This window comes from Odocoileus virginianus, chromosome X, assembly GCF_023699985.2.
Source record: "Odocoileus virginianus isolate 20LAN1187 ecotype Illinois chromosome X, Ovbor_1.2, whole genome shotgun sequence".
Lineage (NCBI taxonomy): Eukaryota > Metazoa > Chordata > Mammalia > Artiodactyla > Cervidae > Odocoileus > Odocoileus virginianus.
Genome location: NC_069708.1, coordinates 7,801,598 through 7,820,944, shown reverse-complemented (window position 1 = coordinate 7,820,944; position 19,347 = coordinate 7,801,598). Strand labels below are relative to the sequence as shown.

General features: G+C 32.4%; 1 protein-coding gene across 7 annotated transcripts in view; it reads left to right on the top strand.

Moving 5' to 3' along the window:
- The window catches only part of DMD (dystrophin), a 2,261,655-nt gene that overhangs the window by 989,014 nt on the left and 1,253,294 nt on the right, over positions 1 to 19,347 (top strand). For 6 of the 7 annotated variants that reach the window (XM_070462101.1, XM_070462106.1, XM_070462102.1 and 3 more), the window contains 4 exons: positions 8,358 to 8,480; positions 11,049 to 11,186; positions 13,891 to 14,043; positions 14,908 to 15,090. In XM_070462101.1, coding sequence (XP_070318202.1) covers positions 8,358 to 8,480; positions 11,049 to 11,186; positions 13,891 to 14,043; positions 14,908 to 15,090 — 597 coding nt within the window. The remainder of the gene's footprint in view (positions 1 to 8,357; positions 8,481 to 11,048; positions 11,187 to 13,890; positions 14,044 to 14,907; positions 15,091 to 19,347) is intronic. The other variant, XM_070462105.1, reaches the window with a different exon arrangement.

The window sequence follows — 19,347 nt, the reverse complement described above, 5'->3', positions numbered from 1 at the left end:
GTGTGTGTGTGTGTGTAATTACAACATGAGATTTGAATGATCTTCCATCACATATGCAAATATTCATAATATTATTGCTGTAATATTATAAAGTGTCAAGATTTTGATCTCCAATCAGTCCAATCCAATCAGTGTTAGCAGGTGCAAAAGTAATCATTCTTTGCATCAGAGACTTTTGTATATGTGTGTGTTTATTAATATACATGGCTATAAAAGAGCCAGTGAGTTTTTCATTTAATGTAGAATATATCAGTAAAAACACATGGTTGTATCTAATTTTATCTTAAATAGTGGCTTAATATGTGAAAAGTATAAATAATTTAAAGATATCTTAGATATTGTGACCTTCCCAAACATCAGTGGGAAATAAGTAATCCATCTTTTGAATGTGACCTAGGAAATCTAAGATTCAATGGATTTGAGAATTTTAACTGAAACTCAGTTTTCAATAATCAGCTTTATCAATACAAATACATTTATCTTTTTCCCCTTTGTAGTCTATATCTAACTTAACACCTTCTCTGACAAAAGAGAACACTGTCTGTTAATTGGTACAGGTATTCTTATTGTACAAATACATTTTTAGTAAAATTTTCTACAAAGATATTATTTTAAAAGGCATAGATGAAAACTTAAATATATATAGCCATCACATAATTTTAAAGTATTACATATGTAATAACCACAGCCAAAATCCTCAAATAATAAATTAATACCTAGACTTTGTATTACTCTACCTGCTAATTTTATTTCACTGAAATAAGCAAGAAATTAGCCTACTGACAGAATTTCTATATTAACAACATTTTTTGCACATTTGTAATATCCTATCCCTGTAACAAAATTAGTTCTATTGGAACTTGGATAACACATTCCTTTTGTGATCATTTACAGTGTTTTCAAAGTAGTTGTTAATTGAGTTTGGTGAGCAGGGTCATTTGCTAGAACTAACTGGGTCTTATTAGCATGACATTTAAAATGATTAAAGCGATTTGGTGATTTCTTATCATGATACTTTAAAAAGGCAAATGATTCCTCCAATCAGTCCACAGATGTAAAAGTAATTATTCCTTGGACCAGAACTTTCAGATGTTTATCGGGGGTTGTGAGAGAGCCAGTAAGTTACCCTATTTCTCTGTTAGATAGCCTGGTTAGAAAACGTTAGATCCTAATTCATTACTTTGTCCACTCCAACATGCTGACTCTCAGCATACGTTCTTATCTCTAGTTGTATCATCAGATAATTTTTTGTTGGTCTAGTATGCTTTGATATAAAAATGTCTAGTCTCCCTTAAAACAATGATTGTGGTACTTCTTTCTATTAAAAATAATTATAACTAAAAACCAGAAATGGGAGATGAATAAAGGAATTAAGGGAGAAAGGAAGAAAGAAATAAGAAAAAGATAGAAAGTTTTCCAACGGCAATATTTTTCATTCATCAGTCTCCCCCTATATTTTAAAGTTAAGTCCTTTCTTCTGCTATTTCAGTTGCTACTACTAAACTCATATAATCATGAGATAGGAAAGTATTTCAAGTTATTCTCAATAAAAAGTAGAAAGTGTGATGATTATTGAGTCACCAACATGTCTTAACCAATTAGTATATTTTATATCCAATTCTAAAAGGTGTGACCATGACATTAATCTTATCAATTCAAAACCAACAGATATACTATGTAATGTCTCTTAATTACCTTTACAAATTTGAGAAGTTACCACAATTTCACATTTTTATCCTCATAGCATCAAAGATAAGCCAGTACCTGATCTAATACTAAAGAATGCAGCCAATGAAATGTCAGTTATCCAAGTCAGTTTGTTTTATCTTTAAAATATTATGTCTTATGTTCCTTGGATATATCTCTTATGAATTTAAAATAAATCAATGAATAAATCTACAAACTACTTTATCTGATTACCTTTGTTTTAGATAGATCTTTCAGTACACTTATTTCCCTTTGTAAGTTTTCTTTCCTCTCCAGATATTTTGATTTGAAATAACTCTTTATATCATATCAGCACTGTGTCTTTTCTGTATCATAGGAAGTTTCTGATCCTTGAAACTTTATTAATTTTGATTTCCATACATTATTCTTATTTAATTTTAAATCTATATCAATATTGTAATGATTAATAAATTTTCAAAGCTGCAGAATGGAAAGAGGAGACTGATTTGAAGCAATTTTAAACCAATCTGTAGCATTTGGAATTTTCATTTTTAATTCAGGTTTCAATGTAATTTGAATGTAGTCACCATATATCATGATTAGTAGGATTACATAGTCCATATTAACAAATGTTTACTTTGCTCTCTGTGTAAACACAGTCTTTATTATGTTAGTGTACCTATGCACGTTAGAAGTAATATTTAATCAAAAGAAAGCTTACATTTTAAAAATGATAAAGTGTATCTGAGTAATTTTGAATGCTTCCAATTTACAATGAATTAATTTGTAATTGACTTTGCTTTTTTCAGTCTGTTGTTGTTTGTTAACTTGTTATATAAATCACCATTAATCCTAAAACTTTAACAAAGCCTTAAATTTCATTAATCTTAAATCATACAGCAAAGCACAGTTAATAGCTGTTAAGAAATCTGAAGCCACATTAAAAATCAAGGAAAACAAAGTGTTGTCTTTCTCAGTTTCTCTGTCTCTCCTTTCTTTTGTGTCCGTTGATCTATCTGTTTGATTATTAAACTACCCTGTGTTTTACTTTATTTGTATTTTGTATGACTACACAGTCATGCTAAAGCTCTTAAGATGAAAAGGTAGGTAAAAAATTAAATTGTGCAAAAGCTATGCCTGGTTCGTACTTTCTGCTGAGATACTATAACTTTTTATTATTATCTTCTATGTATTCTAAAGCTTATCTTGTGTGCACTGTCAGAAGTATGAGTTAATTGTGATTCTAGTTCTTCTTTGGTCATATACTTTCTGTAAAGTCAGTAGAATTAATGTATGCTTAAATTAAGATGATTTATCTACCATTGATCTCAATTTATTCAAATAATTTGTCATAATACTGAATCAAAGAGGCAGGCCTTATATGCTTTATATGACTTAAACTTTGATGACTCACCAGTGAGCTATTAAATTATGATTGTTTGCTTACCCTTCATTTATTTTATAAAATTCCATAAGAATTACAAATTACAAAGCCAACAAAGACCAAAGAATAACACGTAAAATTTTTATTAGTCAAGAGAAGTCATGACCTAATGGTGAACCAGTGAACTCTTAAGGAAAAGCAATTAAATTTTCCCAACTTCTTGAAAAATATTAATTACATGAATGTCAAATGGCTGGTTTTATCCTGCCAATAACATAGCTTAAATAACTGAGTTGGGTAGGTATGGTCATTTTGGTTGTAAAATTATTTACTGAATAATTTGATCTATTGGATGTTCTAAAATTAGTAATTTATAAAGCAAGCACATTTTATGTTTAAAAAATGAGTTCCTTTTGCTATGGAAAATACAGAATGATATAAGATGTATTCCCAACTTTAGGAGTTAAAAATCTAGTGGGGAGACAAAATATAAACCCTTGAATGTTAAATACTATTACATTCTAGTATGTAAATACATACTGCAACACAGTCTAAGATTACACATGAGGAATCAGTTCAGTTCAGTTCAGTCGCTCAGTCGTGTCCGACTCTTTGCGACCCCATGAATTGCAGCATGCCAGGCCTCCCTGTCCATCACCAACTCCCAGAGTTTACTCAAACTCATGTCTATCGAGTCGGTGATGCCATCCAGCCATCTCATCCTCTGTCGTCCCCTTCTCCTCCTGCCCCCAATCCCTCCCACACATGAGGAATAGAGACTCCTAATAAAACATCTCAAACCCATTCACATAAATGTTCCTATCTCCAGAGGGCTTCCTGAAAATCCCCATATAAAACATGTCTGAATACAGATAAATGAGATGGACGTTATAAAAATTATCTAAATCCACTAAAATGTGCTAAATAAAACATCAGCATTTTAACTCCTATTAATACAACATTACTTCTGTGAGATATTTCATACTAATAATGAACTTTTGGTTCTTCTCGATGTCATAGTCATAATAGTTGCTGTTGATCTGTACTGTGGCTAATGTGGCTACTATCAAAAAAGGAGCCACAGACTACATATGGTTATTGAATATTTGAAATGTGGCTACTCCAAATTAAGTTGTGCTGTAAGTGTAAAATACACTGTGGGTTTCAATTCTTCATATGAAAAAATGAAGGTAAAATACCTTATTAATAATTGTATAATGATTATAAGTTGAATAGTATTTTAGATATATTGGGTAAATACTACATCCATCTGATGTTTTTCACTTTTTAGTATGGCAACTAGAGCATTGAAAATTAAATATATGACTTGCATAATATTTCTATATGGCTGCATATCTCTAGTAAACAAAGATCTTTGAATTCAGAGGAGAAAATTTACTGTAAATAGGTAAAATATTAGGGAATTATTCATGTGAAAAGTATCTTATTTCTAACATATACTCTAATACATCTAACACTGGAGTGGGTAGCCATTCCCTTCTCCAGGGGATCTTCCCAACCCAGGGATTGAACCCAGGTCTCCCACATTGCAGGCAGATTCTTTACCAGCTGAGCCACCAAGGAAGCTACACATCATTATCCTGCTTCTGTTTATATACTTTCAGCAGTGAGACACTCACTACTTTAAAATGAATGCTTTAAAAAGACAAAAAAAAATTGCAGCACTAATTAGTTGTTTCTATATTAAACGACAATTCAGGCTCCAAGTAATTTCTACCAATTGATTCTAGTTGTTCACTTTGGAACCACACAGAATAATTAAAATCTCTAATCTACATAATAGTTTCCTTAAAAAACAAATCCATGGTAGTCTTTGATCAGGAAATCTAGACTCTACACATACTACTAATGAAATCTAAGCTTACGTTATCTTGCTTGAATAATTCATAACTAACTACTAGTGTTTCCGAAAATCTATTTGTATCTACTAATGTTATTTTTGTACCGAGTGGTGTGATGTTGTTGCTAGCATTTGGCCAGCAATTAGTATACATCCATGCATGAGGTGCTGGCTACTCCAGTCTCTTCAATTTTATACAATGGAAATTGTGTAAATTCCAGGTCATTCAAGAGCTCCTTCAAACTGTTCTTCCACTATTCCATGATTAGTCACGCATTCACTTAGTTTTTCAGGAAAATTTCACTTATGAGTGCCTTCTATGTACCAGAAATGACTCTAGGTTAAACAAGACAGACAAATTACTCATCTTTATGGGATGTTTTGGAGCTCATCCCTCTCGCCATGTGTTTTTTACATACTTGTTGATCTCCAAATGAAAATTCTGCACAGGACAGAACTGGTGGACAGCCCTTTATCATCCTGATGGACCCCACTATATCGATGCAGATTGATTAAGTTTTGTTGTTAAGAATAATATGACTTTACCAAACTGGAGTGTCAATTTTTCCATGTTTACCATTAGAATTCCATGATTTTGTTAAATCAGTTGTTAAAATAAAAATGCTGTGTCAACAAGTGTTTATTTTATCCTTCATAAACTGGACATTTTCAAAAGAGGAAGATATTGACTCGAGCCAATGGATGGGTGCAAATTTGAGGGGAAACAGTAAGAGCCAATATCTATTGAGCCTTTGCTATATACCAAACAACATTCTAACATATTTTATCCTCATAAAAGCTCTATGAGTAGCTATTCTTGTTATCCTCATGTTACATATAAAGACACAGAGGCTCAAAGAGGAGATTACTTGCCCCAAATCCCTCAGTTGCTCAGTGTTGGAGCTCAAGTCCAATCTAGCCATTCTCTTTCAAGAATTTTAGGCTGTTCACCAGAAGGTGAAAAGCATTCTAATCCTTGAGGGAGGAATACTAGGAGTTCACCAACAGACCTGTAAGAAAGAGTGTATATGGAACATTTAAATAAGGTTAGGAAGATCCTTGGGACAAGATTAGGGGGAGCCTTGACTATCATGCTGGAGTTTGGACTTTATTTGACTTGTACTTCTTGAGCAGGGCAATAACATTATGAAAGCTGTGCTTTTGGAACATATTGACCTGATTACAGCCCACAGTATAGACCTGGTGAGGTGGGAAGCATTGTACATCTGTAAGGAGGTTTTTGCCATAGGTCTTGTGTAGGAGAGGTGGTATCTCAGAAAAGAAAGCAAGTGATTCATGGTAAGTGAATTGACAGTATTTGGTATTTATTAGACAATAGAGTAGTGATGTTTTGGAAAATAGCATGACTCATGTTTTAGACTTGGATGACTGAAAAAAATGACTTATATTTACAGAACTAGGGAATTTAATGTTCTGAGAAGCTCTGGGCAAGATAATAAGCTCATTTCTAGACACGTTGAACTTCAAGTGAGTAATCAGCTGGCTATGGAAGAGTCTACATTGGAATTGAAAAGTAAAATCACAGCTAAAAATGAATGGCAGATATTATGAAAATTATATTTAAGTTTTAGAAGATAGCACTATTAGGGAAGGAGTTCCCTCAATAGTTATGAATGCCCAAGTTCTGAGCCTTTGAAACTACTATATATGAATATATGGAGAAAGGATGAACTAGAGAGGAAGCACATGTAAGACTAAATCAGATTATCCATTATAGATAGTGGACCCATGTTATTTTGATATGCAAGTACTTAAAAAGTTATTTTAGGTATCATTTATCTTCATACATTCACAAAATCATATATATATATATATATATGTATAACAATGCAGTTACTCTTATTAAATCTTAGGAAATGTGAACAACAACTGAATAACATAGACACCATCAAATTAACACTGTGTAGTTATACTAAGGCTATCATTCTTTATCTTTACAATATATTATATAATATATGATTTTAAAGTATAGAAGTATGTTAATAATAGAGATTGGAACACCATTCAAGTGCCTATTTATAATACTTCCAATCTGTACTGATTCTAAAACATATTATTATATTTCAGATATTTATTAGGATTTAAAAACTAGTATTGAAAATAAGGCACTTTAGAAAGACTCCATAAATCCTCTCTGGCATGTATACAAGTACCTAGAAGATAAGTGTTTATTCATGTTTCCTGTGAGAATTTTTTCTTGTGAATAGCATTCAGTGGTTCACTTTTTCATTAGTAACTAAATACCTTTAGATATTGTTTTTTCCTTGAACACGTTCCCATATTTTCCTCTAAGAGATACTGTATAATAAAGAGGAAGACTAAGCCTAGGAATCTGTTGGGGGAGAGTGGCGGAGGGAGGGGGGACCAACTTGATGAATATGTCATACTGGCATAAGACACTGGGTCATTCCTAAGTTGTTTTTTCAAGTGGAAAATGTTTAGCTCTAAAGAAAATAAGGTTATTTTGTTTTTTTTTTTTTTAGAAAATAAGGTGTTTTTTTGGTCACATGTGAGTTTTCCAAAGCTATCAGATATAAAATATTTTCTAGTATTTTAATGCAAATGAATTGAATACAGAGGTCCAGATGAATAAAATAAACATTTATATTATTAACTGAACTTTAATTTTTGCCTATTCTCTTGAATATATATTTGATTTTCACTGTATTTTCATTTATCAGTCCTCTTCAAGTGGTTTCTTTAGAAAAACAAGGGGTTAAAAAGATTTTTGAGACTATGGTAATTATGAATTTCAAAATCAAAGGAAATGTGATATTTATGAAGTTGGAAAACATATATTCAGACTTTTCATTTGAGATATTAAGAGTTCATTTTTTTCAATTTTGTGTGTGTGTGTGTGTGTGTGCCTGTGTGCTACCAAATAAAGCATTCTTAAGACAAGCTAATGACACTGTCTTATGGGAGCATGCCTGTCAATTCTGCCATGTTAAAAATGTCATTTAAAATATCTAAGCAGATTGCTATGTATGTTTTTCTGAGGATAAGGAGACAATTCTGCATTTCCAACTGCTGTTACTGTTATTAGATGAATGAGGCAATTTCTGATGAGATATTTACCCAAATGATATTTGTATCAGAATATTTAAAATAAGATCAAATTCAACTTTAGGATATTAACAATTAGACCAGCCAAGTATATGGAAATTGACTTTTGCTGAAAAATCAGAATAATGAATTGCATTGTACTACATGTATGTTCAGCTCTGATGATGTTAAATGTTTGTCTTTCTTTGCATCCTCAGGTACTTTCCCAGTTTTATTTCAACACTTTCATAAAATATAATGTGGAAACATAATGCATGTCATTATTTTAGCAACAGGAGGTTGAACAAATGCATTTTTTGGCTTATATTTCTAATAAAAAGTAATTTTGATTTAAATTAGCACTATCTTTTTTTTTAGGCCTCCATTCCTTTGAAGGAATTGGAGCAGTTTAACTCAGATATACAAAAATTGCTTGAACCACTGGAGGCTGAAATTCAGCAGGGGGTGAATCTGAAAGAGGAAGACTTCAATAAAGATATGGTAAATTGGTTGTGATAAAAGTGTGAATGAACTAGGAATGAAATGAATAAATAAATATTTCAAAGGAAATTAGATAATTCAAGTCTCCAACTAAATTCTTAGAGCATACCTTGTACATTTTGTGATTCTAATGATTTATTACAAATGCAAAGTATTGTTATTGAACTATTATGAATGCCAAATTACTATGATATGGGCATACAGGAGTACTTATAGATTCTAATAAATCACCCAGCAATGTTACTTTCATCCATACTCAAAGGACAAAATGTAATAGATGGAAAAAAAGTCAACTCAGAAAATAAATTAGAAACTTCATAATAATAAAAAAATAGCAAAACCATCAGAGATGGCTGATATTTTGCTTTAGTCCTATTTTTGGTAATGTAACATTTATTTTGGATAAGGGGCAATTATACATGATATAAACATTGTTTATTAAAACTTAACACAATGTCGTTTTACAAAAAAGTTTAACAAGTAGTATAGTATATATCTAAAATATGTAAATTCATGCTGCTTATTTCATGGGAAAAAAGAAATATAACCATGTGGGCTATCCCCAGACTCATAACTTTCTTCTTATACCCTGATTAATTTCAACATGTCTTTTACATTTCTCTCTGGCTTGACTATTTCTGCCTCACATTCCTTTTCACTGACTTATTTTTTCTCCTTACTCCTCGTCACAGTTTCCTTTCCCCTCTCCACAACCATCACCTATATGGCATCATTAACCTTTACATATGTCATGCTAGAGATTTCTCAGACATGTAGCAGTGCTAGACTTCCCAGACTGTGCTTGAAAATTATATCGGAAGATAAATTATAAGTTGTAAATAATAGGCACATGAAGCAATAGGAGAACCATTTTTACCAATCTTAGTTCTCGTTGGTATCATTTCTGACTTCCTAGAGCTGCCTAACTCAGTACTCCCTATGTACGGGTTTGATGGTCTTGCCAACTCAGCTCATGGAAAGAAAGGCCAGACAAACCTTTCTAAGATACAGAGTTACAACTACCTCTTATTCATGTCAAAGAAGAAACCAGAGGGCACCAAGGTGGAAAAGAATGCTTCTTATCTCTTGGGCTGTTCACCAACGCTGCCCTCTAGCTTTCAGCTGGTGTGGGGAAAGTAGTGCAGTAGGGTTTGTGTTTGTTCATTATTTTTGTCCTCAGCCCCAGGAGATGTTTCAGATTTTTAACGACATATTCTTAAAAGGAAGGTTTTTCACAGACTATACACATAAATGTCTATTACATTATTTCATTAAACAAGTAACTGGCACATCTCTGATGAAAATCTCATTTCTTTTAAAAAATTGAATAGTTTCTCAGTTGTGTGTAGAAGTTGACATATGCATTAGAGATTTAAGTATGCAACATGGAACACCATGGATGATTATAAACACAAGCATGTCACACTTAAAAATTGTCTGCTTCTTTTAATTCATCAGAGTACCTTGGGTACTATTAAAAAGCAAACCTCCTTGATAGAATGTATTTATGCATTGAAAGAAAGATAGGAAATAGAAGTGAAACATCCAATGGTTACATATGCTACTCTATTGGACAAACACTGTTAAAATAATTTTATTTCAAAATAAATAAAAATAATTTTCTTAGAGCCTAAAGAGCAAACTACATGTTAAAATATTTGAGTCATTTTTCTAATCCATATTTAATATTTACTTAATTGTATTTATTTAAAATAACATGCATATGTGACTTATTTTTAGAAATTATCTGCAATATTTGACAGCAGTTGAGAACTTTTTTTCCTAAAGCTCTAATATTTGTTCTAGATTTGGTCATTTAGTTTATGTACAAGAAAAGAAAGAAAAGTTGCTCAGTCGTGTCCGACTCTTTGCGACCCCACGGACTGTAGCCTACCAGGCTCCTACGTCCATGGGATTTTCCAGGCAAGAGTACTGGAGTGGGTTGCCATTTCCTTCTCCAGGGGATCTTCCCGACTCAGGGATCGAACCCAGGTCTCCCGCATTGTAGGCAGACGCTTTACCATCTGAGCCATCAGGAAAGCTAGTTTATGTAAAACAGAACTTATTGTATAGAAATCAGTGTACACTTAAAACAATGTATTTTCACTAAGGAATGTGTGTTAAAATTTTAAATTTTACGGTCTCACATTCACAGAGCCACATCTATAGTCCTCTGTGAAATAGTTAACATTATATATAACAAGTTTTGTTTTTTTCTCCAAAGTTTTTTTTTAATTTCTAGAAATGCACTAAAAATCAAAGCCCAAAGAATGCTTTCATAACAATTCACTTGTCTGAAATGATGTAGTAAATTGCTCCCCCATCTTTCTACATACAACTCTAATCACATGTGTCCTTTTGAAATAGACAGGAGGAAATTTCTTTTAAAAGTTAAAGTATAGCATATTAAAGAAGAAACTCTGAGTGCAGTATCTTAGAATAGCATTCCCTGAAAGTTTTAAATTGGATTTTTTGTGTGTGTTTTAATAACATGTTTTATTATCTCTGTTAAAGATGTACAGCTTTTTTTAAACCAAAATGAAGACTGTACTTGTTGTTTTTAATCAGAGTGAAGACAATGAGGGTACTGTAAAAGAATTGTTGCAAAGAGGAGACAACTTACAACAAAGAATCACAGATGAGAGAAAGCGAGAGGAAATAAAGATAAAACAGCAGCTGTTACAGACAAAACATAATGCTCTCAAGGTATTAGAGCTAAAATTATAATATACCTTGCCTGTGTTTTTTTCATGTACAGGGTAAAATCTATTGTTCATAAATCAAATTTGCTTAAGAATCTTAGTCACCAGAAATACATATTTTTTTTCCATTCAGTGTCTGTGCTTTAACAATTTTGATTGCTGTCTTTGATTTTGAAAGATGTATTGCTTAAAAATTTCAAGATATTTACTTAGACACATTTTTCTGAGTAGTAATCAAAAGATATTAAATGCATCATTCATAGTGTTCATATATTTAATTTTGTAATATGATCTATTTTGTACGTTATTTTGACATGTGTCTTGAAAAACCTGTTTAACTGTCAGCATAACCAATCTGTATATTTTTGAGACTTTCTGCTCTTGATATTTTCTTGATTTAATTCAGAGTAGGTTCACTTTTTGGGGTAACCTAATGTTTGTTTAATAGCTCATTTTTTTTTTTCAGTTAACTTCATTTTGCGTTTAAGAGAGTTACTCTTTGCAACTAACTAAACATTTAGAAGTCTAATTTCATTTATTTAGCAGTCCTCTAAAATAATCTTAATGTCCATGAGAAAGAACTGGTGCTCTCATTTTAACCAGCATTAGTATAGAGCTTCAAGTACCCATGTGTCTCATCTGGAATTGCACAGGAAAGACAATAGAATATTGGTGTTTATATAATAGTATCTAGAAAGTTATTGAGAAGACACAGGACATGTGAAAGATTCTGTGAAATAACCTTTTATTTTTTAATGTGCTTTTCAATATTCACTATTTGCATGCATGGCTGATTTTCTAATACTGTTAATTGCTGAGCTTTTCATTGTAAATCACTCCTTTAGAGCTGTATAGCCATGTAGGTGGATCCACCTTGTAGGTGAATAGACTCTGCTTTCTATATGCAAATAAGAGTAAAAAACCTTTTCCCGTATAGTCAGACAACCAAATAAACACTGCTGAGAATGTAATTACACAATATTGTGCCTGCAAGGAATCCACAAGGAAAGTCTAATTGGCCAGCAGGTGTTCTGAAGGTAACTGCTGATAAATATAAGAAATAGAAAAGGCCTCTTCCCTGAGGGAGCATAAGAGCAAGCCATAATGTGCTCAGAAAATCAGAAAGCTGTGTAATTCACATGCTTCCAACTGTGACCAAGCTTTTAGAAACATCTACACTGGTCATATGATGATATGTATCCTACCAAACAGCAGTGTTTAATGGTTATCTGGCATACCTGTAAAGAAATCTCTATAATGTCTCTTAATATCTTTACACATTACACACCACTCTGTGCTTAGGAAATAAAAGGAATTTCAGATTTGGTGACCACAAGCCCTTTCTCTTGGTGAAGATATGAGTTGCGTCACCAGTAAGGCATGGCTCAACTCTCTTTCACGTGGCTGTATCTTGGTACCTTTGAAAAAAGCAGCATTCCATCTGGCTCATCCCAGGCATTTATTTCCTCCACAGGAGGTTTAGAAATTCAACTGAAAATGTAAACGGTAGAAAATTTTACATCCCCAATTTTAAACAAGATGCAGAATGAAATCAAATCATTTTTCTCAGATATATGTTAAAAGAATTTAATGAAAATCAACACTTGCCACACCAATCTACTAAATTCAGTAGTTGTTAATCTGCCAAGTGTTCAAGTCTAGCCCTTATGAAATACTTCAAAGAAGGTGAAACTTTCCAATGCAATGAATATTTCAGCAGTTCTTTGATATTCACTCTTTTCTTTTGCTCTAGCTATATCTATACATGAAACCCTAATTGCTACTACTCTGAAGAAATGGAAACTGTATCCTGAGCTCTTATGTTCCCTTATAAAACATGTAAAATATATTCCCTCATAAAATAGCATTACAACAAATTCTGTTGATCAGGGAAAACATTGGATGGTCTTGTAAGGAGTAAGATGATTAATTTTCCCCTTTTGTGATTCATGAAAGTAGTCACCCTTATTTATCTCATCAGGTTGATTGAAAACCGTGCACTTTTCCTTTTCTAAATTTTATCATTTTGCATTTCGATTTGATGCCAATGAGAAAGTTTGCCATGCAAGTCTTAAAAGGAAAATAATTTTTATGATATTTAAATTGTCATTTTCATGCATACTCTCAGGCATACACTTTTCACACTTGAACATATATAGTTTGAAGCAATTTCTGTGATAACTAAGAACACTTTATGTTTATAATCACAAAATATTCATGTCCTATGAAATTTCTTTGCAGACATTTCTAAAATTATGAATGTAAATTGCTTGGCTATATAAACTTAAAATTTTGAACCTAGTACTGAAGATAGAAATTTTAGAATTTTTACCTATTTTAAAATTCAAATGCAAACTCAATAAGTTTGTACAAGTATGTAGTTACCTCAATTGAGTTCACATATTGAACAATTTCACAAACTCTACACTGTAATTTATTTGACTCATTAAGAGTTAATTAAATATGAAAAGATTTCTAAACAAGTTTGACCATACTAAGAAAAAATACTGAAAGTGGATTGTTCAGTTTTCTTAGCTTCATGTACATGGGTCCTGTCTAATAATCTACTTGTATGGGTAACTTTTAAGTGTGAATTTAACTGAACCTGAACAAGAAGGTGAGGGAACCAAATTATTTTTAAATGACTACAACCAGAAGTATAATATGCTTATATATTGATATTTTAATAATATCTGCACTATGAACAGGATTTGAGGTCTCAAAGAAGAAAAAAGGCTCTAGAAATTTCTCACCAGTGGTATCAGTACAAGAGGCAGGCTGATGATCTCCTGAAATGCTTGGATGACATTGAAAAAAAATTAGCCAGCCTACCTGAACCCAGAGATGAAAGGAAGATAAAGGTAATGTTGTTTTAGAATGTCAATCTCAGATTTGTTGCTACATTTTAATTTATTGAACTTAACCTGTATGGATCATGTTTTAAATGTTGATGTTGCTGTTTCTTCTATTAGTGTTCTCCCCAATTTGAGCTGTTTCTCTGTATTTTGTTTTGTTTTAGTAAATGTATTGTATTGTTTTTCAATTGACATAATGTTGAATGAATAAAACGTTTTATTCTTAGACATTGTGAAATGAATTAAGAAATGTTATATGTTTTCTGGTAAAATTGTAATTGACTCTGTGTATCTTTGTTCCAGATGAACAAATGACTTATCGGTATATGGACGACTTCTATCTCATGTTAGCACATTCATTTCATCAGAGCATCTTCTCACATCAGTGTCAAATCTCTATAGATTTATCTGTTGCATATTGTCTGAAGATGTTTTTTCTGTTATTTTACACTTTTTATTTTGCTTCATTCTCTGTTGAGTTCCTCAAAACTTTAAAAAGGAAATAAATTACTTATTCACTTAGCCACTAAATTATATTCTATCTGGATGGTCCCTATTAATAATGAGTAATCACTTCAATTTGGGTCAACCCCCAAAACACTAGAGGAATTGACAAGAAAGAAATCTGTTAGATCAATTTCAATATTTTCTCAATTAGAGTATCCAAAACTGAGCATTCAAAGAATAACTGAAATAATATGTGGATCCTTGGGTGAAGATGACAGTGTTGCCTTCCATACTTGTAAATTATGCAAAGTGAAAATAAAATGACGACAGCCTGTGAAATTTCTGGGACAGGTATGTGCTGGGATAGGTTGATTCATGTGGTTAGCTAACTGCCCTGGGCCCTGTATTGGTTTTGCTCAATAGGAAATTGATCGTGAGTTGCAGAAGAAGAAAGAGGAGCTGAATGCAGTGCATAGGCAAGCTGAGGGCTTGTCTGAGGATGGGGCAGCAATGGCAGTGGCGCCAACTCAGATCCAGCTCAGCAAGCGCTGGCGGGAAATTGAGAGCAAATTTGCTCAGTTTCGAAGACTCAACTTTGCACAAATTGTGAGTTGTTACTGGCAAACCTATATGTGTTTGCAACTACTACTATAATCACAGAGGCCTACTAACCAAAAGAAAAAAAACCAATCTGGGTGCAATTTCAAAGTTCTAATCTACATTCTGAAAGTGGGTAGTTTCCCCTAACTTTGGGCTTTTCTAACTCTAGTGGTTAGTTTTTCAGATTAAAAATGTAATCCATTAATAGATCACAGGAAAGAGTGCCCTTATCAAAAATGAGAAATACATCTTAATTTCTTTTGCCGCATCATTTTTTCATAACATTGGCAGTGTGAATTGTCAATTTACCATACATTTACTTTATTTCAGCATCTAATCCAAAAATATGTATTGCTTTCCTGAGACCATCCCATGCTAATTTTACTTTCTTAATGTATACATGGCAAATAATAAATCTTTTGTGAAAGAACTTATATCAACTTGCACAAGGACTTCTTATCTCATTGATTTAAACATTATAGTTTAGTCCTCATATCTGGCTTATCTACTTGATGGGTTAAAAAGTTGATAGAAGGATTGTATGCCTGGTGAGATTGTTAATAATTGATAGCAGGTTGAAAAATATAAAATATTGTTACTACTGAAATATCATAGGCCAAGAGGTGAAGAAACCACTGTTCTCTTTCAAACAACTGTATGGAAATTTTATGATTCTGTCTTTAAAAATACAAGTCACAATCATAAGCTTGGTCTTTTTAGAACTGTATTTGTAATAGAGTATAAACCATAGGGATTTTCTAGCAGATACATTTTTGCTCCTATTCTGAGAGATTGTAAAGTGAAGTGAAATAATCACCACTCTGTTATTATGCAAATACAGTACTCCTCACAAAACCAGGGTGTGAAAGTCTGCAAAATGAGGCTTATAATTATGTTAGGTTAACTTACATGAAACTGACAGATATCCAACCCTCTTTGACCTAGGTGATGACAGTTTTATTTGTTTCAACTCCTAGATGAAACTTACTTGGATATTTCTTCTGTGATATTGTTGATTCCATTTAATATAGGATAAATGATTGAATATGTCTTAGACAATTAACATAACTGCTTTCTAAGCATATAATTTTGTTAATGTTGCTTATTAACTCAGTGAAAAATACTCCATAGTATCATTACTTCTTTTAAATGCATTAGAAAAATCCTTGCATACACTTTTCTAAGAACTCCAAGTATCTTAATATTTAATAGCAGCTGAATATTCTGAGAAATTGGAAGTAGTAATATAAGGTATGTATAAACTGTAATATATTGCATTTGAAGTCCAATTCTAGCTGATTGAAAGTTTCAGCCTATTATCTTTCATATTAGATATTATGAATATAACATCATAAATCACTCAAGCTTACACTAACAGAAAGCTTGTGCCAGTGGATGCAAAATGAATTGAAAGATTAAGGCAACCATAAAGAAAATTTAAGTAAACTATTTTTGCCTCCATTTAATACATCATTTAAGTCCTTTACTTTGAATTATCTTACCACTCACTATTTTCTCCAATCCCATTTTCACCATGTCTTGACACAGCCTATATGCAGGGTTAATTTTTTTTTTTACAACTTTGTCAAGGTAAGTTATTAACACTTTATAGTTAAATAGACACAGGATCAAAAATCTCCATAAACCACTCACTTAAAATGCCATTGTGTACCTGCACATAATAGGCTCTCAACAAATATTTGTAAAACATAATAAAGATTGCTAAAGTTAAAGTAAGGATAAGTGAACCAGTATAAAACTTTTGAAATAAATCATCATAAAATATATTTTCTTCAGAAACCATTTCTTGTTGATTTTTATATTTGAAGGATCCCAAAATACAGATGATGCATGGCTTGGGGAAAAATTTGTGTGTTAACTTAATTTTCCATGATAAAACAAGTAAGAACAATATACATGAAGAATAATCAATTTAATATTACAATTATATTTAGCCTTGGATTTTTATTAGATCTGAAAGTTGATAGATTGATAGATCAAAGATGTATATAGTCCACTGATTGCTAATACATGTTTAAAAAACTTATTTCACATATCCACTGGTTTAGAGTCATCCTTCCCAATTAATCTACAGTGAGGACATTTGAGACAGCCACAGGCAAACATCTTAACTAAAAGTTGTGTTTGGTCATGGCCCTGATGTAGCACAGGTAGTCAGAGCTTCCAAATTTCTCTCCTCCCCTTGCATTTCCCTTTTCTATTTCTATCATCATTTCTTCTTCTCAAATGTCCCTTTCTGTTATTTCTGTATATGAATTCTAGAATTCTATGGATTTTCAGTTAGTCTTTCATATCTTAGAAGTAGTAATTCAAGATTTTTGGCGGCACTATGATGTGTTTTATATTTGAGAACTGAATTTAAAATGAGAAATTAATTGTATTCATTTCAGAGATAAAGACTCAGAAATAAACTAAGCAGTGGAAAATTAGGTACTTCAGGGACTAGGTCCAGGTCAGAGTTACATATGACCATAGTAAAGCTCAGAAAAACCCTGGTACGTGGGTCTCAGGGAGCCATGGGGCAGCCCCGGGCCAGGCAAGAGTGCATACCAAAGCCAAGGAGAGAATATCTACAAATGATTGTCTTCAGGATAATCCTGGAGACCAGAAAGGAGGGAAAACAGACTGAGAGAAAGTGGGTAAGATTTGCTCCAGGTGTTGAGCATGTTGAAGCTTCTGCCCAAGTTAGGATTACACGACCATTCTAATATGGTTCCTGTTGACTTACAGACCTGGCTGTTCACTGAAGACCAAACAACAATGGTAAACTGAACATGAGGAATGTTTTCTGTAAGATATTTTACAACAACAGTGGTCTAGTAAAATAGACCACCCCCGGGTTGAATGGCCCTGTGAATCCCAGTGATTCCATCTGCTGGCTACATGATCACTAGTCTCTTCTAGCCCGGTTTCTTGCATTTCTACCATGGGGATGAGGATGTTTGTGATAATGAAATATGATAGTATTTGTAAAATCCTTGCTACATTATGGAGGTTAACTGAGGTTAAAGTGAATCAATATTTTATTGTCTTCTTCTTCCAGAATATAAGTTAACATTGGAATGAGACACATTATTTTAAAATGTATAGTATATTTGTGAATCATTAAGAGGATTGGGATGAGTAGGTCCCATAGGTTTCAAATGTTATTAACAACAGGTAGATCTATTTTGTTCAATGTAAATTAAAAATTAGATTTCCAAAAAAAAAAAATTAGATTTCCTAGTTCTTGGCAAGTAGTTTTGTCTAGAGTTACATAGTATTTGTGGGAAATTTCATGCAAACCTGGTGATTCTGCCAATGAAGGCATAATTTTCCATAAACCTGGCAATAGAGCATTAGCTAAATTATTTTCTATAGAAAGGTAAAGAAAGATGAGGAAAAAACATAAAGGCTTTTAAAATCTAATAGAAAACTATGCATAATTTTATTAAGGTTAATTGTAATATTTGACGGTTAGCCTCAGAGATCCCAAGAAAATCCAACCACAAAATTGCACAGTGAGGATATGCAACAACCCTTATGTGAAACTCCTGAGCAGAATAAGCTCACAGGTTAAAATTAAAATGGATATGAAAAAATGCTTTCTGTAAGTGATGTTAACTTGCCAAAATTAAAAGGAGTATGCACACCTGAAGAAATTAGAGATAAGAAGACAGTAAAGGACATGAAATTGTTTTTTAATGTTCAAAAAGATTTAGAAAATAAAGATGGAATGGAATTCTTATAATAATAACAAGCCATTTTGAAAAGTGAATAGGAAACTGATAACATAGAGTCTAGAAATTAACATGTAATTATTGAAATAATAACTCAACTTTTTAAATGGTGGATTCATTATAGAAGAAAAGGAATATATTAATTGAAAGATGCTGAGGAAATTTTTGCTTTGCTGAAAATACAAGATGGAAAGGATAGAATAAAAAGTTCAAACATATGCCTGAAAAGAGTTCCAGCTGATAAAGTGGAGAGCCAGGGGAAGAGACATTATTTTATATAAATGACTGACATTTAACAAGATTGAATAAATCTCAATTTACATGAGACCTCAAATTGAATAAAGCTCGGTTTGCATGAGCCCTCAAACTGAATGAAGCTCAACCAGTTTGTAATAAATAAAAACAAGTTCACAACCAGCAAAATCTGAGTGAAACCCAGAACATCAATGATGAGGAAGGTCACCATAAAAGCTACTAAGGACCAAAAGCAGAAAGCTCCATAGGCTGGCCAACTTGTCCTCAG